At 44.8% G+C, this 25,413-nt stretch overlaps 1 protein-coding gene across 1 annotated transcript in view; it reads right to left on the bottom strand.

Moving 5' to 3' along the window:
• Positions 1 to 1,162: 1,162 nt before the first annotated feature.
• NTSR2 (neurotensin receptor 2) overlaps positions 1,163 to 25,413 on the bottom strand; it is a gene marked incomplete at its 5' end in the record, with an annotated part of 38,474 nt that continues 14,223 nt past the window's right edge. Inside the window, 3 exons of the mRNA XM_030195151.1 lie at positions 1,163 to 1,412; positions 4,499 to 4,589; positions 12,427 to 12,706. Of these exons, the coding sequence (XP_030051011.1) occupies positions 1,163 to 1,412; positions 4,499 to 4,589; positions 12,427 to 12,706 (621 nt within the window). The remainder of the gene's footprint in view (positions 1,413 to 4,498; positions 4,590 to 12,426; positions 12,707 to 25,413) is intronic.

Genomic DNA, 25,413 nt, shown 5'->3' with positions numbered 1-25,413 from the left:
TTTCATACATTTTTTAAAAACTTGGAAAGTTTTTCTGATGGCTCTAAATTTCTGACATGCTCTAATTAAAATAACGTACCAGCTGTGTGAAAGTGAATAAAATCTCATGCAGCTGGATCTGCTATGACGTGATACAAGAAAAGAAGAATTTACATAGAAACAGAGAAAAATGTAGGCAGATAAAGACCATATGACCTATCCAGTCTGCCCATCCATACCATCTACTCTCTCTGTCACTCCCTTAGAGATCCTATGTACTTGTCCCATGCTGTCTTGAATTCAGATGATGCTCTTGTTTCTACCTTTTCCACCAGGAGGCCGTTCCACGAATTCACCATCCTTTCCATGAAGAAGTATTTCCTCAGATTACTGCTTATTCTATCCCCTTTCAGCTTCATCCTATACCCACTTGTTCCAGGACTTCCTTTTAATTGAAAGAGATTCGCCTCCTGTGCATTTATGCCATGTGGGTATTTAAATGTCTCTATCATATCTCCCCTCTCCTGCCTTTCTTCCAAAGTATACATATTGAGATCTTTAAGTCTGTCCCTATACACTTTATGAAGACCATTTTAGTAGCTGACTCCATCCTGTTTATATCGGTTTGAAGGTGTGGTCTCCAGAATTGTATACAATATTCTAAATGAAGACTCACCAGTCTTACACAGGACATCATCACCTCCTTTTTCCTACTAACCTTTCCTTTCCTTATGCACCCAGGCATCCTTCTAGCTTTTGCTGTCGCCTTTTCTACCTGTTTGGCCACCTTAAGATCATCACATATGATCACACCCAAGTCCTGCTCCTTTTTCGTACACAAAAGTTCTTCATCCCCAAACTGTACCAGTCCCTTGGGTTCTTGCAGCCCAAATGCATGACCCTGCATTTTTTAGCATAAACGTTTAGCTGCCAAATTCAAGATCATTCCTCTAGCTTTGCTAAGTCCTTCTTCACATTATCCACCCTATTGCAGATTGTAGAACCTGCTTAATGGAGCAGACTAAAGAAGCATTTCTTCAAAACAAATGGCAGAACATTTTGAATGAGCCGAAAATTAATCAAAGGTCAATAAATACAATCTCTCCTAATAAAGAAGTTCTGAAAACTTGCATAGCCCATTTTCATTTTGATAGGCTTCAGACTGATAAACCTTTTGTCCCATTTAGTAAATTGTTTCAGTTGTCTGTGAACTCATAATGGTTAAGTTGCTCTTGGTGCTATGAGATCTCTGGGTTGTCATAGGCAGTTTGGTGCATTCTTCTTTTTCTCTGCACAAGGAACTAAGAGCTTCGAAGAACAGCTTTCTGAAGGTGGATGATACCACATTATACAGGACTGGATTCACTGCAGAGCTGATGTAGAAAAGAGTGTTTGTCAGCATGTAGAAATAATGATAAAAAGTGAAGAGAGAGCTGAAACAGAAGAAAACAAGAAAACCAGGTTAGTCATGTTAGTTGTTAGGACTATCGCAGTCAGTCATAAATTTAGAAATTCTGGAATGTTTATTGATATTGAAATTTATTATTTTTAGTCTGCTATTATCAAGAGTAGAGTACAAAAAAGGCATAAATCAAAATAACAAAACATGCATACAAAAATATACAAAAGAAAAAACAGTAATATACAGTAATATACAATTCTAGCAGGGATTCCAATGTTCATTATTTAAGCAGGGCCATGGTAAGTCTGATATAACAAAAATTCTTTCAAGCCTTTCTTAAATATAAGCAAAGAGGTCTCTTTTTTTAGCTGCAAGGGCAAGCTATTCCACTCAGTAGGTCCATAAATGGAAACTGTGCCGGACCGTGTAACCTCATACGTATATGTTGGAGTGCCAGAACAGCAAGATCACATTTCTGTTGGGATCTCAAAGATTGAGTAGGCACATACCATTTTACAGCATGTCACAATATGTAGAGTCACAGTAGAGTGCTTGATGAATCATTATCAACATTGTATGTAAAATCCTGCTGTGCACTGGTAACCACTTTAGTCATTTAAAGGGTGTAGATATACGCTCAGATCGTGAAAGGTCTAGTGAAAGTCGTACAACATAATTCATCGCTACTTGAAGCACCTGAAGACAGAAACCTGGTAATCCAAGATAGGCAATTTTACAGTAATCCATACCACTGAATAGCATTGCCTGCACCACTTTTTTAAAGTCAGCCCAGGGCAAGAGGGGCTTTAATTTACTCAACATTCTCATTTTATAATATACTGTCCAAATCAAAATTTGCATCTTGGGCCTGAAGGAAAAATCAGTATTGTGTAGATTCAGGAAGGTCAATTTTCAAAACCCTTTACCTAGGTAAGGAGGCCATCTGAAAATTAATCTCCCTAAATCCAATTTAAAGTATGTGTGGTCTTCTGTAGCACACATAAAGGGGCATTTTCAAAAAAACATCCAAGCCAGAATTGGGACATTTTGCTTTCCACAATTAATATTCATGAGAGAGATTTGCATGCGCTGCCTCCACTGCATGCAAATTTCTCTCGTGAATATTCATTGTGGATATCCTGAAAACCTGTCTGACTGGGGTGCCTCCAGGACCAGGTTTGGGAACCACTGCACTAGGCTATTCCTCTATTGGGTATGCCCATAATACCTGATGCTGTCATAGCACCTGGTATTTCCTTTCAGGTTCACGTTTTAAGGGGGTGGGAGGGGGACAGCATCCACTCGTGGATTATGGGTCATGCCTTAATCTCTCCAGTGGTCAATCAGAGCACCTTTTTGTTACTTGGATGTGATTGCTTATTAACTAGGCGGATATCAATAAAAGCATTCACAATAAAATTACAGAAACCAAACATTAAAAAAAGATAATATTCCATAGTATCTCTCATCCCCATACGCTACTTGCTCATATAACATGTATGCTTGCACAAATAAATGAGCTTTTAACCTCCTCTTAAATCCATACTATTTTCCATTGGCATTTCATCTTCACAAAATATTGTAGGCATGGACAAGTTCAAAAGGAAAGTCTGCACGTACTTCCCCTTTAAAACTTGTATGAAGTCACTGGGTACTTTGCATCTGGGTGGCAAATTTGAAGATTATCCCCACGATGAGGGAAGTTCTATATATGGCGCCTACAAAATCCGTGCAGAAAACATTTCCGACTAAATGTTTTCTGTAAGCAGCACTAGATTTAGGCGCAGTATATGGAATACACTTAGTCGATATCCCAGTGCCTAAAACTATGTGCCTCCATTTACACCAACAAAAATGTGGCGTAAATCCCTGTGTGTAGATTTATGTGCACTGGGCCATATTCTATAACTATGCATATAAATTGTGCAGCGCCCACAAAATGCCCATTTCCTCGGCCATAGTCATGCCCCTTTTGAAATGCATACATTAGAATTTAGGCGTGGGTATTTACAGAACTGAGTATATCTCTAATTCGATAGAACGGACTAGAGAGAAGCATGTTGCAGTAGAGTCACCAGCACCACGGACCCTGAAGCAGGAAGTGGGAAAGATACCGAAACCTGGACCAGAGTCGGCCGTGGCACAGAAAGACTGAGCGATAACAAGAGCAACGTTTAGTCAAAGCTAAGATAAGTGCGAGTTTTGACTTTGAACTGACACTTTAGTCAGCTAATAAATAACAGGGAGGAGGAGGTTTTTTAAGCCTGTGATGACAGATAGAACTCCTATGAATTGACGTTGAGGCTTTTTCCTCCTTTACTACAGCATATCGAAGTTTATAGCTTAGGAGATAATTAGAGATACACTGAGTAACTGATCCTAGGCAACACATGTAAGCCACATTGAGCCTGCAAAAAGGTGGGAAAATGTGGGATACAAATGCAATAAATAAATAGGTATTTACAGAACTGGACAAATGTGGCAGTATTGTGTTATGCACATACATGTAAGCAGTGGTATGCTGGTAAATGTTTAACAACAGGCTCTCTCTCCAAGAAGATCCCACCCAAAAAACACATAGCTATGTACATAACTATATTATACTTCTATTGCTACAAATGATATGTGCAGGCAACAACCAGTTTCCGGGGCAGAGAGAGCTGCAGCGAATGAGAGAAGTTAGCGAACTCTCACAGCAGGTGCGTGCTGCGGCACCCCCCAGTGGCGTGCACCCGGGGCGGACCGCCCCCACCGCCCTCCCCTTGGTACGCCACTGCCTAACTGGCAGTTATACATAGGCGACCTGTTATAAAATTACCTTGTTAAGGTTATTTCTGCTGCTTCCTGCCATTCCTTTGGCTTTTAAACCTTATGTTTTCTTTTGGTTTAGCTTTTGTTTTTTATTTCTTATTTTTTAGTTTAATTTCTTTAAACTCTTCCCTTGACATAGAGGAATAGGTTCCTGGTGTGGTCTGACCCAATATGGCAATTATTATGTGCCAATGCAGTATTCACGTCATGTTGATTGGAGCATTCTGAGAACTGTGAACTATCTAGAATGGGTCTGTGTTGCATAAAATATATAGGCAGAAATTTACCAAAATGATATACACTCACTCAGTCCAGTCAGCATCTGGAACATAGCAGAACATCAGTCTACGGGCATGATATGGTAGCCAACACACAACATAGGCAATCACAATTGCTCCTATATAAAGAGAAAGCGAAAGTCAAGAATTATAAATTTGAAAGGAACACACACAGAGATCTATCTATCTATCTATCTATCTATCTATCTATCTATCTATCTATCTATCTATCTATCTATCTATCTATCTATCTATCTATCTATCTATCTATATGTGTGTGTGTGTGTGTATTTAACTATATATATAACTATATATATATATATAACTATATAAATATATATAACTATATATATATATATATATATATATATATATATATAACTATATAAATATATATATATAACCAGTGCATTTTATCTAGCAAAAAAGGTGCCAGTACTCAAATGCTAGGCCACCCTTCAGATTGGAACCTGGGATCATTTAATTTTTTTTTCCTGGAGTAATGCATTGCCCCCCCCCCCAGGCTCTCTCCCCGGCTATAGCCAGTTCTGCAATTTTGGGGGGGGGGGTGCAGAGGTGGATGGGGGAGAGAGCCTGCTGTTAAATATTTACCAGCACACCACTGCATGTGGGAAAGAGTAACCCGAACTATATCTACATGATGCAAGGTTCCACTTTAGGAGTCACTGACCAGTTAGCTTAGTGAGGTTTAAAAAAGGTTTGCATAGCTTCCTAAAAGAAAAGTCCATAAGTCATTATTCAAATGGACTTGGAGAAAATCCACTGCTTATTTCTAGGATAAGCAGCATAAACTGTATTGTACTGTTTTGGGATCTTGCCAGGTACTTGTAACCTGGATTAGCCACTGTTGGAAACAGGAAGCAGGGCTTGAAGACCTTCGGTCTGTCCAAGTATGGCAATAGTTATATTCTTATGTTCTCAAGTTTCCAAATGAGATAGTTAAGAACATAAGAATTACCATATAGGGTCAACTAATGGTCCATTTAGCCCAATATCCTGCTTATAACAGTGGCCAAGAGAAGTCACAAGTATTTGGCAGAACCATAAAAAGTTGCAAGATTCCATGCTACCAAACCAATCCCCAGGGATAAAAAGTGACTTTCTCTAGGACTTCCTTAATAATGGTTTATAGACTTTAGCTCCAGTAATTTATCCAACCCTTTTTTGAACCCAGTTATGCCAACTGTTTCCCCTCATCCACTAGGGAAGAGTTTCAGAGCTTAACTATGTGTTGAGTGAAAAAATATTTTCTCCAATTTTTTTCAAAATATCACTATGTAACGTCTTCATGGTGTGTCCCCTATTTCTTTTGTCTTTTTGAAAGAGTAAACCATCATTTTGCATTTACCCATTGCATTCCACACTGGATTTTGCAGACTTCTATCATATCCCCACTCACCCATCTCTTCTCCAAGCTGAAGAGTCCCAACCTCTTTAGCCTTTCCTCATCTGAGAGTTGTTCCATCCTCTTAATCATTTAGGTGCCCCTTCTTTGTACCTTTTCTAATTTTATTATAATCTTTTTTTGAAATATGGTCATCAGAACTACACATAATAGTCAAGGTGAGGTCGCACCATGGGGTGATACAGAGGCATTATAATATTCTTTCTTTTATATTCATTTCCTAATAGTTCCTAACATTCTGTTTGCAATTTGGCTGCCGCCACACACTCAGCAGAAGATTTCAATGTATTGTCCACAATAACACCTATATCTTTTTCATGGGTGGTGACGCCTAATGTGGAACCTGGCATCATGTAGCAATAATTGGCATTATTCTTCTGAATGTGTATCACTTTGCCCTTGTCTAAATTACATTTCATCTGCCATTTGGATGCCCAGTCTTCCAGTCTCTTAGGGTCCTCCTGAAAATTTTCCCAGTCCTCATGCAATTTAACAACTTTGAGGGGCATTTTCAAAAAAATGTCTTAAGTCCAAAACCCACCCACATCCGGTTCATAACATCCAAAAAAAATGGCCATCTCACAGCCATAATCAAACAGGAGGAACATCTAGATTTCCTGTTTGATTATGGCTGTGAGATGGATGTTTTTACACTGAAAAGGTCCAAATTGAATAGCCATTTTCCAAAGTGAAACTTCCAACTTTTGAATGACGAAAAACAGGGACATGAACATCTGCCTGGCATCATTTTGAAAACTTTGGCCACACAGATGTTCCTGCAGAACAGAAGAGTAGCCTAGTGATTAGTGCAGTGGACCATAAACTAAGGGGCAAAGGCTCAAACCTCACTGCTACAGTCTCTTTGTAGCTAGTCTTCTTTTTTTTCTTTAGAACTTTATGCCTTTTAATGATGAAATGACGAAAAGGAAGGGCAAGTCATGTAATTACTCTACTGTACTAACTGTCATGGTGGTAACTGGCCCAATTTGCTGTTTCATTGCTGGACTACGGGATATACGCCTCACTGTTTGATGGAGCACTGGGAAGTGACCTGTCCCTTCCACTTGATGCCAATGTTATTCTCAGCCCAGAGCTATGGAGTCCTTCATCATTCATTGCAGAGTGGAACTACTTGCAGGAATGTTTCTCTTCTATTAGTGTAGTTGTTCAGAGTGCTGGGGCTAGGCCTGAGCAGTCCAGAATAATGCTGGGAATGTCCCTGTGTAAAGGTGTGGTTGTTCTGCCCCCACACTAATGGTAGTAGGGTGCTTTATTATGTATATTTAGTATGGTTATTTGTATTCAATTGTATTGTTTTTTGTATAGATAGCACTGTATATTAGGGTTGCTATCCCTATAGTTTGCAGTTTCCTGTGATTGACTCCTTGTGAGCTTTCTCTATTGGTTCTTAGTTCTGGACCAGGGCTAGCCCTCCCTCTCTCCCCATGGGGGCTGTGATAGAGGTTACCAGTCTTCCTAGCATACCTTTGTGATCAGCAGCTGATCCCTCCTTAATCTACTGTGATTCCATCAAAATTTACCATTTCCCCAAGTTTATTCACACTTTCCCAGATTTTCCCCTTTTAGTATTGGAAACTTTCTTCTTAGCTGGGCTAAGGTTCTGGCCATCTCCTTGCCACTGAGATGGCTAAATATAGACTCTGTTTGCAGAAGGCAACAATTCTTCCCAAGCAGCTGAACTGTAAGTTGATTTTTTTTTGTTTGCTATGATTGCTACATTAAAGAAGAGTTGGATTAAGAATTGAGAGTCTACTGGTAAAGTTTTTTACTTCAGAATAATTATACTGGCTGTTGAAGCTTTATGACCGTACCTAGCCTAGAACAGCACAGTAAAGAATTTTAGAATTACCCAGTGGATTCTACTAATAAAGACTGTAGTGGATATTCTCAAAGTATCACATGTGTGTTTAACAGAGTATATTCCAAGTTAAGTGCATTACTTTAAAGCTTCTAATGTGTGACATCAACTGAAAGTTGAATTGTGAATGGTATAAGTATGCATGAGAATTGTGCAGTGTTTATCTCAGTTCCTTCAAAGAAAGCCATAGCCACTAATGCGGCTTTTTGTATAGAGTGAATGTATCAGTTGTGGATGCATATGAAATTAACTTTGAAGCAAGCCTCAGCCCTAATACAAAGCTGAACAAGTTTGTCAAAGTAAATTGCATTACCTTGAAAGAATTTGTGGAGCTCTTCTAAGTAAATTATCAGAGCTGTGAACTCATAAGACTTAGCAGACAGACTGGTGCCATAGTTTCTGTTACAGAGAGTGCTTTAGTTCAGAGTTGTATGAACAATTAGCTGAAGCAGGTGCTATGCAAGGGGACAGAATTACCTGTATAAACCCCACTGTTGCTATAGTGATAAACAAAAGTCTGTTTGAGCACAACCCCCCTTTCCTCAGACATACTCAATACCTGCAAAGATATTCAAGAAAAAGAAGAAGAAAAAAAGGAATTACCAGATAAGGGCTTCCTAGTTACTTATTCTCTCAGGAAAGTGCTTCAAGGTGCTCTGTGTAACAAAACAGAGAGCTGCCTGCACCCTTCTCCCCAACTGCTGTTCTAACAAAGTAACATTTTTGGCAGAGCCAAGCTTGCAGTCTATTGGAAAAGAAGGAAAGTTTTATTCTTGCCAGTGAAATTATAAGCTACGGCCAAATCCAAAGATGGGGTCACTGAAGTTACTGACATAGCTGGCATTGGGAACACATCACAAGCCAGTATGGGACGTGAAAATGGTTCTGAAAGACAGAGAAATGTATGAGGCACAAACACACAAGTACCTATTTTCCTAGAAAAACTCTGGCTCAAAGTAGGGCAGGAAATGAGTGAGGTTTCAAAGACAAGCAAAACTGACAGCCTCCATACTGAGCACCTGCAGGTAGTTTATAAGCAATATCAACAAAAATCAAAGGAATATTGCCAATTTCTAAGCAGAAAAAATAAAGTAGATAGCTTGGCACAGAAAGAGAGACAGAAAACCACCGACTTCACATGCCAGGCCATGGTGACAGAGGCAATCAAAGGCACAACAACTCACATAGATACAGCAGGGGAAAATCAGTCTCAATGCTCTGTCAGCTCTAGGTGCCGTTCCGGAACTTCTAGAAGTTACATATCTCTAAAATCACATAGGGCAAGTCATACTAACAGGTCTGCTATGAGCTCTATTGCCCTTAAATTGCAAATGGAAGCACAGGCTGACAAATAAAGTATTCTTTATAGTAAACAAGAAGCAGACATAGAACTTGAGAGACTAGAAGAGGGAAAGAAAACAGTGGGTGGTGCTGCTGCCAAAGCCAAGGCTGATGCTAGCATTGCTACTGCCATAGCAGAAGCCACTACTGCTGCCTCTGAATGCAAGAAGGCAGAGTTAGATATTGTCTTGAAGGTGCTCCAGCAAAAGAAATTTCTAGCCTTGTCTTTTCAGATTGAGAATTCTGTTGCTCAGGTGACGGTCAATGAACTGGAGCAGAAGGCTGTGTTTTTGGAGAAATGAGTTGAGAGGATAGGAGGAGAGAATACAAAGTTTTGTGATGAGCAAGCTGCACTTGTTAAGGATAATGCACCATAAAATATAGATCCTGGATAGTATGTTGAAGTGTAAGACTTTATGGTTTATACATTTTCCAAAAGTTCCATCGCTACTACTACTTATCACTTCTATAGCACTACTAGATATATGCAGTAGCCCCTTTAAATGCTATTCTATAGAATTTCTTAAATGTCAGAATAGTCTTATCCTCCTATCTGAAGAATTGAATACCAGACACATTTTGTTAAAAAAAAGGACTTTGGTCAGCCTTTAGAATCTACTACAGATGTTTTTCACATCTGCAATCTAACTTTGGAAGACAAAACTGTGGGAGTCTCCAGACCTAGGTTGGATATTTAACTTTTTCTTTCAGCAGCAGTTCTTGAGATTAAGACCTTAAGTGATTCAACTTGGTGATCTTTTTTGGTGACATTTTCCTTGTAAATGTGTTATTAAACTAAAGTCTATTAAGTATATATTTTTTTTGTTTTGTAACTTTTTAGACTGTGAACCACTTTGGTCTGCTAGTTAGCAATGATGTGATATAGTACGTGGAAATAAATGAATGAAAATGAATGAATGAATTACATTCCTAAACTCCAGGCCTATAGGCTCACCAGTTCATCCTGTGTATTTTCCATTTACATCAGCTCTGTAAATGTAGTTCATAATCAGAAGCAGATCTTTTTCTCATTCTTTATAGTCCAGTTGGGCTGCAAAATCCCAAGAGAATGGAACATTTTGGTATATGAACTTTTTGTATATGAACAAGGAGTGGGACTTGAGTGTGATCGTATGTGATGATCTTAAGGTGGCCAAACAGGTAGAAAAGGGGACTGCAAAAGCTAGAAGAATTCTTGGGTGCATAGGAAGAGGAATGGTCAGTAGGAAAAAGGAGGTGATAATGCCCTATATAAGACAATGGTGAGACCACTTAGAATATTGTGTACAATTCTGGAGACCTCACCTTCAGAAAGATAAACAGGATGGAGTCAGTCCAGAGGGACGCTACTAAAATGGTCAGTGGTGAGTGGTCTTCATCATACGAATTGGGACAGACTTAAAGATCTCAATATGTATACTTATTGAGGCAGGAGAGGGGAGATATGATAGAGACATTTAAATACCTATGAGGCATAAATGCACAGGAGGTGAGTCTCTTTCAATTACATTTAATTACCTATGCGGCATAAACGCATAGGAGGTGAATCTCTTTCAGTTGAAAGAAATGTCATGAGGCATAAGATGAAGGTGAAAGGGGATAGACTCAGAAGTAACCCAAGGAAATACTTCTTCACAAAAAAAGTTGGTGAATTCATGGAACATCCTCCTGGTGGAAGTGGTAGATACAAGAATTGTATCTGAATTCAAAACAGCTTGGGACAAGTACACAGGATCTCTAAGGGAGTGATAGGAAGAGTAGATGACATGGATGGGCAGACTGGATAGGCCATATGGTCTTTACCTGCCTACATTTTTTATGTTTCTATGTGAATTAGCCCTCTGAAGACTGAGTCCAGAGAGAGAACAACAGTAAAGAATTCTCTGCAAATAAAATCTTTCCAAGACAGAGGGTCACCAGAGCTACTACTATTACTATTAGTACTTCAATAGGGACTGTAAGTATAGAGAATACCTTTGAGAATACCTTTATCTTTCTGGCTTGGATTGATTTATTGGTTGAAGGAGCATGCTGAATTGGTGGATTTACTGTGTCTTCTAGCCTTCCAGATTGCTGACTCTGGTCATGACTCTACAGATCAGTCCTAAGACTTCTTTAAGTAACCTGCCTAATGTTCACTGGTCAACCAAGGGTTACAATATATTTCAAATAGATCATAAGAATGAGCAGCAGTCTTCAGAACAGTTCCAGGAATTTTTTTTAAAACTCTGGAAAATTAGAAATAGGTAAGTCAGAGAAAATGTGGGCCATGGCTCAAATGAAAATTAGCTTGCTTTTTTTCTTGTTATACCAGGTCCTAATGAAGTAAGCAAAAATCCAAGACCTAAGAAGGGGCCCTTTTACTAAAGGGATGGCATGCAGCAATGGGGTTTGCCATGCGGCAACTCGGAGCTACCACCTGCCCAACGTGGGTGCTGATGGTAGTTCTGCCCCCAGTGTGTGCCATTTCTGGCGCCAGCGGAAATATTGAAAAAATATTTCCATCGGGTTAGCATGGGAACCCATACTGCCATCTCAATGGATGGTGGAAAGTGCTTCCTTCCAAAATGGCTGCATGGCAAGCGTGAACTTACCACACGGCCATTTCATTTTTGGCTATTTTCACCCACTGTGGTAAAAAGGGCCCTGGTGTGTGGCAAAAATGGCCACCGCTGCAAGCGCAGGGCCCCTTTTACTACAGTGGTGAAAATAGCCAAAAATGAAATGACTGTAAGTTCACGCTTGCCATGCGGCCATTTTAAGGGGGGAGCACTTACCACAACCTATTGAGGTGTCGGTAAGGGCTCCCACGGTAACCCAAGTAACCCCCTGTGGAAATATTTTTTCAATATTTCCGCTAGCACCAGAAATGGCACTCGCTGTGGGGCGGAACTACCGCCGGCACCAGCGGAAGTTCCAGGTTGCTGCACAGCAAGCCTTTAGTAAAAGGGCCCCTAACTGAGGAGGACAGTTCAAGGAACAGAAAAGAGAATGCTATGGGATCATAGAAGTAAGTGTTAGTTTGATTTGTTTTTTTAGCAAGATTCTAAATTGGGGGGGGGGGGGGGGGGGGGGGGGGGGGGAGGGCAGAGGAGTATGACAGATCCCTTAGCTGAGAATTTTTAGCCTGAAATGTGAGAGGCTGCTACAAGTTTTATCCCACATTGTTATGCTAGGATATCAGTATGAGTAGGAATTTCTATTTACAAGGTTCTTTTCTCACTATTCTCTAAGCATCACTTTTCCCTCCATTTCCTCCACCTTTATCCCACCACTCAAAAATAGTGTTTAAAAAGGCTTCAGTCTTAACTGAGCATGATGATGCTGCGCTGGAGAGCCTGGACATGGCTGGGTTCACTGGACACCGTTAGACCGTTCTTCCAAAAGGAAGTGGATCCTCTGGCAGATAGTAGCTGCTTTTTCTGGCCATAGGTGTTGGAGCCTGGGATGGGGATCTTGCTTGTTTTTTGTGTGGGCAGTGAGATCTCAAATGATGCACGTGAACGTAGAGCCTCCAGCTGCCCTACTGTCACGTAGTTCAGGAATGCAATGAGGGAGACAGGCATCAGGAAGGACACAAGAACATTCACCTGCAAGTAGAAAAAAGAAAGGCAGAAATGTGGAAAAGCATTAATAACAGCTGAGAACATCTGTTCTGCAAGCACATAAAGCCAGAACACATGGGGATATAAATTAATATTCCTCTTCATTAGATTATGGAGAGTAATTTAGAAGCCCTATTCACGAATTAAATGTACAAATACTGGTATATCCATATCTATGTTGAATAAATGCAGAAAAAAACAGTTTTTGAAATCTGGAATTTACCTATGCAAATCAAAAAATATGCACATATGGCAAGGGGTGTGGTCTTAATGTGTTTTGGGCAGGATTAGGGCAGAGCAAAAAACATGAATGTATTCTTCATTTCAGAAGGGGAATGCACATCCATGACCCAGAGATCAATGTTGAGTTTTACACTTGATCCTTGAACATCTATTTAGATGCTCATTTTGGGGAAGGCTGCCCTCTTATTCGTCCAATACCCTCCCCCCTTAAGTTTACAAAATGCATATTTTTACTAATGTTCTTGTTAATTTCTTTTAATTTTAAAAAATATATGTACAAGGTAGGGGCCCATCGAATCTTAACCAGATTGTGTTCCTGGGAGGAGAGGGCATATTGAGGCACTGTAGATAGGTGAATTGAACTATTTCAGAAGGCACCTTTATATAAGATTGTTAGAATGCTTCACTCCAGCAAATAATATAATGATGCCTAGTTTTCCAGAACCAGATGGATGGAAGCAGAATGAATTAGAAAGTTCTAAGCAGTTCTATGTTGGATTTGTTTTGTGCTATTGATAAAAGTAAATAACCCAAATCAAAGTGTTAGGGAACTATTTCTGTGGTTTTTAAAAATGTAGATCAGGAGTAGCCTAATAGTGAGAACAGCTGGTCAAGAATCGGGGAAGCCAGAATCAAATCCCACTACTGTTCCTTGCGACCTTACTACTACTGATAATTTCTATAGCGCTAGAAGATTTATGCAGCACTGTACACATTATATGCAGGTACTTTCTCTGTCCCTAGAGGGCTCACAATCAAAGTTTTTGTACCTGGGGCAATGAAGGTTTAGGTGACTTGCCCAAGGTCACAAGAAGCTGCAATGGGAATTGAACCCAGGTTACCAGGATCAAAGCCCACTGCACTAACCATTAGGCTACTCCTCCACTAAATCCTCAGTTGCCTCAGCTACAAACTTAGGGGTCCTATTACAAAGGTGTGGGAAAAAGTGCCTTAGCATGTCCTTATACGAGTCTTTCCTGCATACTAAGGCCATTTTTTCCCACAGCTGGAAAATAGCCGACTTCCCAATTCCAGGATTAATGGACATGCGCTAATGTTTCCATTAGCGCATGGCCTTTAAAGCAGATTAGCGCATGAGCCCTTATCGCCACCTATTTTATAGTTGATAAGGGCTCACATGCAATTCATGTGCTAATCAGTTAGTGGATCGGCATTGCTAATGCACTGATTAGCATGGAAATACCTACTCTCCACCCTCAGACAAGCCCCTCCACAAAAAAATAAATAATATTTTTTAAATGTGTTGTGTATATGCTCAGAGTGCAAAATTACCGCAGGACACCTCAGCATGTCCCACAGTAAACCTTTTCAAGCTACGATAAACACACTTTAATGCATAATACAGTTTAGTAAAAAGACACCTCAGATGGTAAGCCCTCTGGGGACAAGAAAATACCATGAGGGGCAAAATGGAAAGATCGTCCAAGTACGAATTAGGGCGTTCTTACGATAACGTCCAAAAATAGACCTGTATAATGGAAAAATAGTGTGGGCGTTTTTCGATAATCGATTATCCCTGTAAGAAAACAATCAAATGACGAGCGCATAAGCGTGACTAAATTGGGCGCCCTAACACGGTCGATTATTGCAGGTGCAAACGACCAAATCACGTGGTGTGTAAAATAATGTACATAGGTGTATCGCAAGTACAGTACATGTTGTTCAGGCCATCCAGGTACGGAAATATATGAGGAACGCATATATGTGTCAACTACAGACATATCATGCTGCTCCACCCATACTTTCATCATATGTGCCCATCTGAATGTGCGGATCTGCATGCACTGTACACCTACTGAACATGCAGTAAATGCATATTGTGTATATGTGAAAAGGGTCGGGTGGGGTGCGTCATACTCATCCATAGAAGCCACGTTTCACACTCCTGCAGGCATGTGCACGTCAAAGACGTCTATGCTTACGAGGGCGTCCACGTGCTGATAGGGGCCATATATGGAATGGTCATCCATATATGGAGCTGTGCGTGAAACGACGTCCCTCACGCAAGGTCGTCTATATAAGGCACTTCTTTTCCAACACGTGGAAAAATGGCACAACGAAGAGAACCCAACTTCGGACAGGAGGAGAGCCTGATGCTGGTGCGGCTGTGCGTAAGGCACCGGCACAGGCTCTTCATCCAGCACCATCACCTGCCCCCCAGGCTGCAGGCCATGCGAGCCTGGTCCCGCATCCGGGAAAGGTTAGAGAGGTAAGGTTATGGCCCAACCCCCCTCCCCTCCTGTACCTACACATATAACAGCTCCGTCATCAATGTTACCAGCAGTAACTGGAGTGTCCATGCAAGGATCATGAGTAATATAGGAACATGCACAATCACTAATAATTTGTATGTTATTGAAACGACCACCATTCCCACATCCCTACAAGAATGTATTTCGTTAGGTTAGGTATGTGACATTTGCTATTAGTGTTATGTGACAATTTCGTTAGTTATGTGAAGGCCACATTTTCCAACCCCTCTTTGGAGCCTCCGAATAGTGGAAGCATGAGACCAATGAAACCTATACCATACTTTATAACATGGTCATGATAACACATATAAAGTAGTTTAACAAGCATACATTATAATGTATACAAACGGTACTGTCTGGCCTCATGCCCACCTCTCTGGCATCATCTGCATAGGAACCAACTCGGTGGCTGCTGTGGGTGCTTCACCACCCCACCCCCAATATCAAATATGTATGGAGGGAGGGGTCATCTCCACTGGGGGTTCCACCCCCCAAAATGGAAAAAAGGTGGCTCCTATGATTCACTACCAATGGAGGTGCCCCCCCCCCCCCCCCAACACTGTAGACCCTCTCTCTCTGGTATGTGAATAGCAAATGAATGTGTGCAGAGGACAAAAAGGACCAACACCCCTGACCCCTGCTCTCCAAACTTATATCTTACAGACGCTTTGGAGTCCACCGGGACCTCGAGTCCCTCCGGAGGCGGTTCCGGCGGGTGAGGCGGGAGAGGCCCGACCTCATCCGGGCGGTGCGAAGGCACCTCAGGGCTCGCCGTAAGTATTCAAAAACAGGACACCTGTACAGATTACTACATACATTTCATGAATAAAGCAAATGTGTTGTACAATATCACTTCCCATGTGCCTAATAGCCACCTAGTAATACCAATCTGTCCCAGATCAAGGATGCAGGTTGCAGGGGTTCTCCCATGAGCGTGCCTGCAACGTCCGACCATCCCCCCGAGATGAATGAGATGATATGCCACACTTTACTATTCCCCTTATTGTGGTGGCTGATTACTGTGTCCTGGTACAGCTGCCTGAGGCCCTACTTGTACTGCATGTTATGGCCTAAATCACATAAAAGAATTGTGCTCAACACCCTTCCCACTGCCCCCCCCCCCCCCAATAACTCCTACAACAACTGCCCATCAACCCCTCATTGCATCTCACAATGCAAACATGCTGGTCAGCAATGAATTTGGTATGGCAACATGTCCTGTGTGGTGTGTGTCAGAGGAGGGTCCAGGGTTCTGTTTCATGTCATCTGATGCAGCTCATTCTCCATGGGCATAGGCTACGCCTTACCACACCCTGCCCCATCCCCTGCCTCACGCCACCCAGCTACTGCACTATGCAAGCCATGGTGTATGCACTGATCTCAATCACACTCCTTTTACATACACAGGGCTCCACCAGCAGGAAGCTGAGCGGCAGGATGAGGAGGGCCACCACCTCCAGGAGGAGGAGGAGGAGGAGGAGGAGCAGGAGGAGGAGGAGGAGCAGGAGGAGCAGGAGCACATGGATGAGGAGGAGGAGGAGGAGGAGCAGCAGCCAGGCCAGGAGGCGGCCCACCAGGAGGAGGAGGAGGACTCGGAGGAGGGAGTCCTCATTATAGATGAGGACAATCATGAGGACCCCTCCCCACCTGCAGCTCCGTGTGAGGCCTCTCCCTCCCCTCAGGCAGCGCCATCGCCTGGCCCACCTCCATCCCCTGGGCCAGCTTCCGTGTCCCCTGGCCCACCTCCATCCCCTGGGCCATCTTCCGTGTCCCCTGGCCCACCTCCAGCCTTTGGCCCAGCTACTGTGGTCCGCCTCCTGCAGCAGCTGGTAGATGGCCAGCAGCAGCTTATAGTTGGCCAGCACCAGCTGCTGCAGGAGGTGAGAGCCCTACGGCAGGGCAATGAGCAGCTCCAGGGCCCACTAAGGGTACTGCTGGGGCTGCTCATTGCCCTGCTACAGAGGGCCTTGCTAAGAGGGCGTGGCCGCCCTTAATTGAAATAGGGGGGGCCTGTTGGGGGTGTGGGGAGTGGGTGGGGGAGGGAATTGTTGGGGTTGTGTGTGTGGGGGGAGGGAAATGTTGGGGGTTCTGTGGGGGGTGGGGGAGGGAATTGTTGGGGGTTCTGTGGGGGGTGGGGGAGGGAATTGTTGGGGTTGTGTGTGTGGGGGGAGGGAAATGTTGGGGTTGTGTGTGTGGGGGGAGGGAAATGTTGGGGGTTCTGTGGGGGGTGGGGGAGGGAATTGTTGGGGTTGTGTGGGGAGTTGTGGGGGGGAGGAGGGCATTGTTGGGGCTTATTTTGTAGGGGTGGGGGGAAATAAATGTTTTGTTACAATATAACTATCAGTGTGTGTGTGTGTGTTTGTCTCCCTTGTGCATTACATATCACCAAATGGTGCTGTTGAGTTGAGAGGAAGGAGGCAGCAATATGCATAGCATTAAATGTGCTGTGTGAATGAGAAGGTGATGTATGTCTGAGAATGTTGGCCATACAGAACGCCACCTGTTCATTCCAACCTGCATGCCCATATGTGCAGGGGGGTTGGGCCGGGGAGGCTGGATGGATATTTGTGTTCATTAATAAAAATGGCCAGCCAGCATCTCTCTCTCCCTCCCACCCCTCCACCATACTGACCCACAATACAGAGTGCCATCAATAAGAGATTAATAGTGTACCACGTGTGATCTGCCAGGTACACACTTCCACATAACTCCAGGTACCACATACACAGTGTTTGCTGTCTGATGGACACATATCCTTACCCACAAGCCACATTGGTGGGGGGGGGGGGGGGGGGGGGCCCAAGAAGGACCTACAAACAGGTGGCTCATATTTTCACATTGAATACATCAGCTATGGTATATAATGCTGAGGAGCAAAAGGGAAACAATGGGAAACCCAATAGATGGATGGTTACTTCATCACAGTTGCAATGTAATACTTGTGTTAGGGAAGGGCACAAATAAAAATGGTGCTCATTATTTGCAGGTGTGATCACACTTTCTCCAGTAGTCGATCAAGGTGTGTTACATTCAAGTATTCTGGGTTTGTGTCAAACTTTGTCCCTGAAGTGACTTGCCTTAGGTGGGATTTGAACCAGCAACCTTATGATTATAAAGCTGGTGCTCTAACCACTAGACCACAGCAGCCACCAGGCATTAGCCACCACCAGTTACTTTGGGTTGGTACCTGTACACACACCCCTCTCCCTCACCACCACGTCATAGGCCTCAGTGGGACTACCTGTAGCCACCTCGATCATTTTGTCCAGGCTACCGATTAAAAACAATGTAATGTGCATGTTCCCTACCCTACTACCTATGGAGCAATTTAGGAAGGTGTTCCATAATGTGCTATACACATCCATTGCATTAATCATTCTCCCCTCCCCCGCCTATGGACCTTGAGAATGGGTGGCCACTTCATAAATGGGGACTGGGGTACACCACATAAACAAGGAAGATGGAAGCTACCGGGAACCAATACAGCACCTCGAACAGCTGGCCCACACCACTGAGGACCTGCCAACCCCACAGTACAGTGCACAGGAACCTGGTGAAAAGTGAGCTACCTAACATCTGACTCCAGACTACATACATACAGTGAATGCACACTCCTTGACTATGAGCACAAAGAGAAGAGGTGGCAGACAAATGAGAGCTTACCATGAACGTCTGTTTCAAGACTGTGTAGTGCGCCTTTTATCTTCTGGAACATTAGCTGCACATCTCCTTGATTGAAATGACCCTTACCGAGGGGTGCTTGATGTGGGCCGACTGTACTAAATTCTTGGCCCCCACACACTGCCTGCTACAACCAGGCAGAGAGAATGGGAGAAAGGAAGGGAGCATCAGGGGATGTGGAAGACAGGAAACGGAAGGCGTGGTGGCTGAGGGCCAACAATTATTCCTCCCCCACTAAATACACAGATGTACCCAAGCATACTTAGCTAAACACATACCTTCATATAAGTGAGGGTAAAACCCTGTAAATGATTATTACGAACAACGGGCAAGGTCTAAGTGCAGGAAATGGCAGGTAAAATGGCAATGAAGAAAGGGAAGGCAGGTGGAGACGCCCATACTTATCTACTCATAATCGAAACCATGTGTTCCTAATCGCTATCTGAGCTGGGCACGCTTAGGAATTATGTGTATAATTGAAAAAGAAACGCCCATATCAGAAACGCCTATTCCCCCGTCTCAATGGGCGTTCTTGGCGCCTATATAAACGCCCACTCCGTATTTTCGAAAACCCCATTGGTACAATGCCACCACGCATGCCGCCGACCCGGAAGGGTAATTTTGTCGAGGCAGAGGTGGAGCTCCTGGTCCAAGAAATTGTACAGCGCCACCGGAGTCTGTTTGCTCCCACAGGGCAGAGGCTGGCAGCAACAGTAAAGCAGCGCGAATGGGAGGCAGTACGGGACAGCCTGAATGCTGTCTTCCATGCTGGGAGAGACGTGGAGGACTGCAAGAGGAAGTGGCGGAAGCTGAGGAGGGATGTTCGCAGGAAGGCGGGGGCCAATCCCCCAGGCAATGACACTGCCAACCTTACACCCATGGAGCTGATGGTGTACTCCCTCCTACCCCAGGAGGGCATCCACGGGATTGGCTCCCTGGACACCTCGGGCCAGGCTGAGGACTCAGGTAGGTGTTTCATTATGCAGTTGGGGTATCTGTTGTGCTGCACTACACTTGTGTTGGGGTCAGGGGGAGGGAGGTGAGGAGTGGGGGGCAGGAGGAGGGAGGTAGGTGGGGGGGGGGGGGAGTATCTCTGGCTGTCTTTATGTATATTAACAGGCCACCTTTATGATGCTGTTGTGACCTGGTAACCCCTACTCCCTAGCTCTCTACCCTTACTCCCTATCCCTACCGTTGTCATTGGGTTTCCTCTTACCTGTCCTGTGTGCCCATATTTATTGAATTAATTGTAAGCTCTATTTGAGTAGTGGTAGTGGTCATGTGTGTTATAGGAGCAAGCAGACAGGGTGGGTGCTGTGTGTGTGTGTGAGCACCCCCAATATTGAGGAAAGATCATGTAGCTGTGCAGGGAGGAGGGTTGGTCACTGGGCTTAGCACCCCCAATACTACTTTCCAGTTGGCTCCTATGGGTGTGTGTAGGTTACTACTGTGGCAGAACTTTGGGGGCCGTCCTTCCCTACTACTCCTCTATTTTCCCATTACCAAACTGTGCCTAGTTCCTCCTGTGACCTCTGTGCTCTACTGAGTGTGGGCCACATGCATTCAACTGAAGGAGCCTGTAATGGGGGTCATAAAGCAGTTCTATGCAGTTTAGCAAGTCAGTAGTAACACAACACATGCTGCAATGTTGTTCAATTTAACATTTATACAACTAACAGCTTGAGCACAACGTTGTGAGTGGTGTCCTTCTCTTGGCTGCTCATCCACCACCTCTACCCAGCTGCCTGCGGGGCTCTCTCTTTCGTACCCATGTCAATTCCATTCCTCCTCACCATCTCTTTGCTGGGTCATCAGGTTGGGGGACATACCAATGTATATGAATGCTGAAAGACAAAAGTGGTTTATTTGCACCAACACTATTCCTCACTCTTGTGCTCTACAGGTGATGACTCGGAGGAGGCTGGCCCTAATGGCCTGCAAGGCCAACGCCCTACTCCAGCAGTCCAGCCTCAACCTCAGCCTGCAGCACCAGCAGTCCAGCCTCCACCACCTGCACCAGCTGTGCATCCTCTGCGTCCACCACCACCTGCACCAGCTGTCCAGCCTCTGCCACCACCACCACCACCACCACCTGCACCAGCTGTCCAGCCTCTGCCACCACCACCACCACCACCACCTGCACCAGCTGTCCAGCCTCTGCCACCACCACCACCTGCACCAGCTGTCCAGCCTCTGCCACCACCCCCACCACCACCACCATCTGCACCAGCAGAGGCCGCACCTCCAGCACCGGAGGACTTTGTTGAGGAGGAGGAGGGCCCAGCTCCCCGCCAGAGGCCATCCGGCCAAAGGAGGCAACTACTCCGCCACAACATGCGCTTGGAGGAGTACCGGCAGCAGAAACTGGAGCTGCAGCGCCAAGCACTGGAGGCACAGCAGCGAGCACACCAGGAACTCCTCCAGGCGCAACGTGAAGGCCACCAGGAGGTGCTCCAGCAACTGAGACGGCTGGAGCAGAGCATCCAACACCTGCGCCCTCAGGGCACCGCGCCTACTCCAGCCCCCGTGCTGCTGGAGCAGCCCCTGCCATCAACATCCTCCTCCACTGACCACCAGCAACCACCAGCTAAGAGGTGGGCATTGCGATCCTCAGCCTCCGCACCCACTCCTGCAGCACCCACCAAATCTGCTCCCATTCTGGGTCCTGTGGCCAGACCACTAGAACCAAGAAGGTGGCCCGATTTCCACGGTGCAGCCGAAGCCGCAGGCTGCCGTGGGGATAGGGAGGAGGACACTGGGAGCAGCAGCTCAGAAGAGGGTGAAGAGACTTCCCATGCAGCACCAGCTGCAAAGGAAGGGCGTGGGAGGGGTAGGAGGGGACGGGGGAAGGGAAGGGGAAAATGATGGGACATGCTGTAGGGTGAGGGTTGGTGGGAGGGGGGTGGGTGTGGGAGGGGGGTGGTGGTGGTGGTGGGGTTGAACACACACATATGCACTGAATGTAAAAAATAAATGTTCACTTACTTTCACCTAAAACTTGTTTCAATGAGTCTTTGTCTTGCTCTTACGCCAAGCTGGTAGGCATTGAGCTCTGCTCTGTGGGCTGGGGGTGGAGGGGGCTCCTCTTCCAGCTCATCTGGGGCCTCTTCTGGTGGTGGCTGTGGCTCCTCTGGGAGAGGCTGTCCTCTGCGCTGGGCCAAATTGTGTAACATGCAGCACGCCACAAAGATCTTGGCCACCTTTTCTGGACTGTAGAGCAGCTCTCCTCCAGACCGGTCCAGACAGCGGAAGCGGTTTTTCAATAAACCAAAGGTGCGCTCAATGATCCCCCGGGTGCTGCGATGTTTCCTGTTGTAGGTTTCTTCTGGCCCTGGTTGTGGGTGGATCAGGGGGGTCATGAGCCATGTCCTCTGCGGGTAGCCTCGGTCACCTTTGCAGAAAAGCAGAATGAGATAGATGAGTGTGTATCGCTTGGAGCAGGTACAGGGGGGGGGCGGGGGTATTTGGATAGTGGGTTGTGGTGGAGGAAGCCAGGGCGGAGGGTTGCCCAGTGGAGGAGGTCTAGTATGGGTGGTACATGCATGTTGCACTTACCTAGTAGCCATCCACCAATGAACTCCCCTCGCTCGAACCTGCGGAAGATGCCCGAGTGCTGTAGGATGTAGGCATCGTGGCTGGAGCCGGGGTACCTGGCACACACGTCTAATATCTCCCCCTGGGCATCACATACAACTTGCATGTTCATAGAATGAAATGCCTTCCTATTTCTGTAGGTGGCTTCGTGTGCCCGGGGGGGTCTGAGGGCTATGTGTGTGCAGTCTATCACACCGATGACCGAGGGGAATCTAGCAACAGCATAGAAGGTGGCCATGTTGTTGTGCAGGGCCTGGGGGGTGGTGGGGAAAGTGATGTAGTGTGAGGTGTGAGTTATGAAGGCATCCAGGAACTGGGTGAGACAGTGTGAAATAGAAGCCTGGGTGAGGCCTGTGTTAGCAGCTAATACCGATTGAAAACTGCCAGTGGCCAGGACAGAGAGAGCGGAAGTGATTTTGAGGTGGGCAGGGATGGGGTTATTCCTACGTGTCTGGGGCTGAAGGAGGGGTGTCAGCTGCTCGCACAGCTGACGAATAGTGGCCCTATCAAACCTGAACCTTGTTAGACACTGCTGGTCAGTGAGTTGTAGGAAGGTGGTGCGGGGCCTAAACACTCGGGGCCGTGAATACCTCCTGCGGTGGGTGGCCTCTTCGTGTAGCATGCATGCCACAAGTGCATTAAGTGCATCCATATCCCCACCACCAGTGCAAGTATTAGGACTAGTAGTCAAACAAACAGCAACACACACAGATCTTTCACTTCCAGCCACCACGCCCTCTGGCCACTCACTCGCCAAACAGTACAGGAACACAGAGACAAATGGAGGTCAGGGAATAGAGTACACACGTGGGAAGAGTGAATGGGGAGGGATAGGGGGAGGGGAAGGGGGCGATGGAGCAAAGGAGTAGGAGTAAGGAATGGTCAAAGGGTAAGACACAAAAAGAGGCAGGGCACACAGACGACCGTCACAGGTACTCAACACGCTCGGCTTTCTCTCTGCAACCACCACTTCCGCTCTTCCACCAACAATATCGCCACTCTCCAACTACACACAATCGCTAATGGGTCTAAAGACGATTTCCCCCTTGCTCTGGTCGCTTTTATTTCGGGTCCATCATATTACGCCCATCTTCCCGCTCAACCAGAGCCCTTTCGCTATTCGTTATACGTTGTACCCGTCCACGTCGTATCACCGCTCCTAACATGCCCCCGACACGCCTCTTATTTGGACGTTTTTACGTCCACGTACGAGCGACACGGGCGCACTGAAACATTGCTTTCGATTATATGGATTTACTCGTTTTTGTGAGATTAACGTCCATCTCCCGATTTAGGTCGGAACTTGGGCGTTTGTCTCGTTCGATTATAAGCAGGCATGTGTACCAGATTGTAATGTGCCCTGAGCTATTACTAAAAAAGGTACAAGCTAAATCTGAGAGAGAGATTGAGAGAGAAAGAGAGAGAGAGAGAATATATTTACTGTGCTCTGTCGGGGTTTGTTAATCTTATTGTTTCAGGCTGCCTACCAGAGACTAAAATGCCCCTATATTTAAGAAGAAATCCAAATAAATTCTACTATAAATGTATTACAGATCGGTTTTGATGTGCAATTGACTATAATGCTGTAATGCTACTCTTAAATGCTTTCTTTTGTAACAATGACCAAGCTTTTCACTTACTGCAACTAGCAATTAAGTATTTTTAAGCAGTACTTTCTTCACAGCATGAAATATGAAAAAACATGAAGAGCTGGTAAGAAATGATGTCTGAGAATAGGGACAATCTGTGTAATATGTCTTAAGAGCTCTCATTAAAATCTCTAAAATATTCTAAAAACTACTTTGTCCTACCTCCTCCTTGTTTTATACTCAGAGACCTGCCTTTAAAATTCATATCAGATTCCATAATCACTCAGAGATGAGTTCACTGTGTTTTCAGCCTGCGGAGCCTAATATTTTAAGATATTCAGGATTTGCTAAATATTAGCTGTTGTAAAAGGGACTATTCAGGTGATATTTAGGGTGAACAAAATTATTCAGCACAGCTCTAAAGAAAGAGAAATCAAGACACACAGTACAATAGACCACCATTGACAATCCATTGATGCCCATCCCCTATCTCCCCAACCCCTCCATCCTTTTCCTCCTTTCCTGAAGTCACTGATGAAGAAACAACTCATCTTCTCTCCTCCTCAAAATGAACTACTTGTTCCTCTGATCCCATTCCTACCCACCTTCTTAGCACCATCTCTCCTACTCTCACCCCTTTCCCCTTTGGGAAAAATCCACAATTCCAGGAATAACATATATAGAATGTTTGTACGTTTGGGAAGCTTGCCGGGTGCCCTTGGCCTGGATTGGCCGCTGTCGTGGATAGGATGCTGGGCTCGATGGACCCTTGGTCTTTTCCCAGTGTGGCATTACTTATGTACTTTCTGTCATATCCTCAATCTTTCACTTTCCACTGCGACCATTCCTGATGCCTTCAAACATGCTGTGGTCACACCACTCCTTAAGAAGCCTTCACTTGACCCTATCTGTCCTTCCAACTATCGAACCATCTCCCTCCTCCCCCTTCCTCTCCAAGATACTTGAATGTGCCTTTCACCACTGCTGTCTTGACTTTCTTTCATCTCATGCTGTTCTTGACCCACTCCAATCTGGCTTTCGCCCTCTTCATTCAACTGAAACTGCACTTACAAAAGTCTCCAACGACCTGTTTCTGGCCAAATCCAAAGGTCTCTATTTTATCCTCATCCTTCTTGATCTATCCGCCGCTTTTGACACTGTTGATCACAGCTTACTCCTTGATACGTTGTCTTCACTTGGATTCCAGGGCTCTGTTCTTTCCTGGTTCTCCTCCTACCTCTCACTTCACACCTTTAGTGTACACTCTGGTGGATCCTCTTCCACTTCTATCCCACTACCTATCGGTGTACCT

The sequence above is a fragment of the Microcaecilia unicolor genome, chromosome 3, assembly GCF_901765095.1.
Source record: "Microcaecilia unicolor chromosome 3, aMicUni1.1, whole genome shotgun sequence".
NCBI classification, from domain to species: Eukaryota; Metazoa; Chordata; class Amphibia; order Gymnophiona; family Siphonopidae; genus Microcaecilia; species Microcaecilia unicolor.
This window is presented reverse-complemented; position numbering and strand designations above follow the sequence as displayed.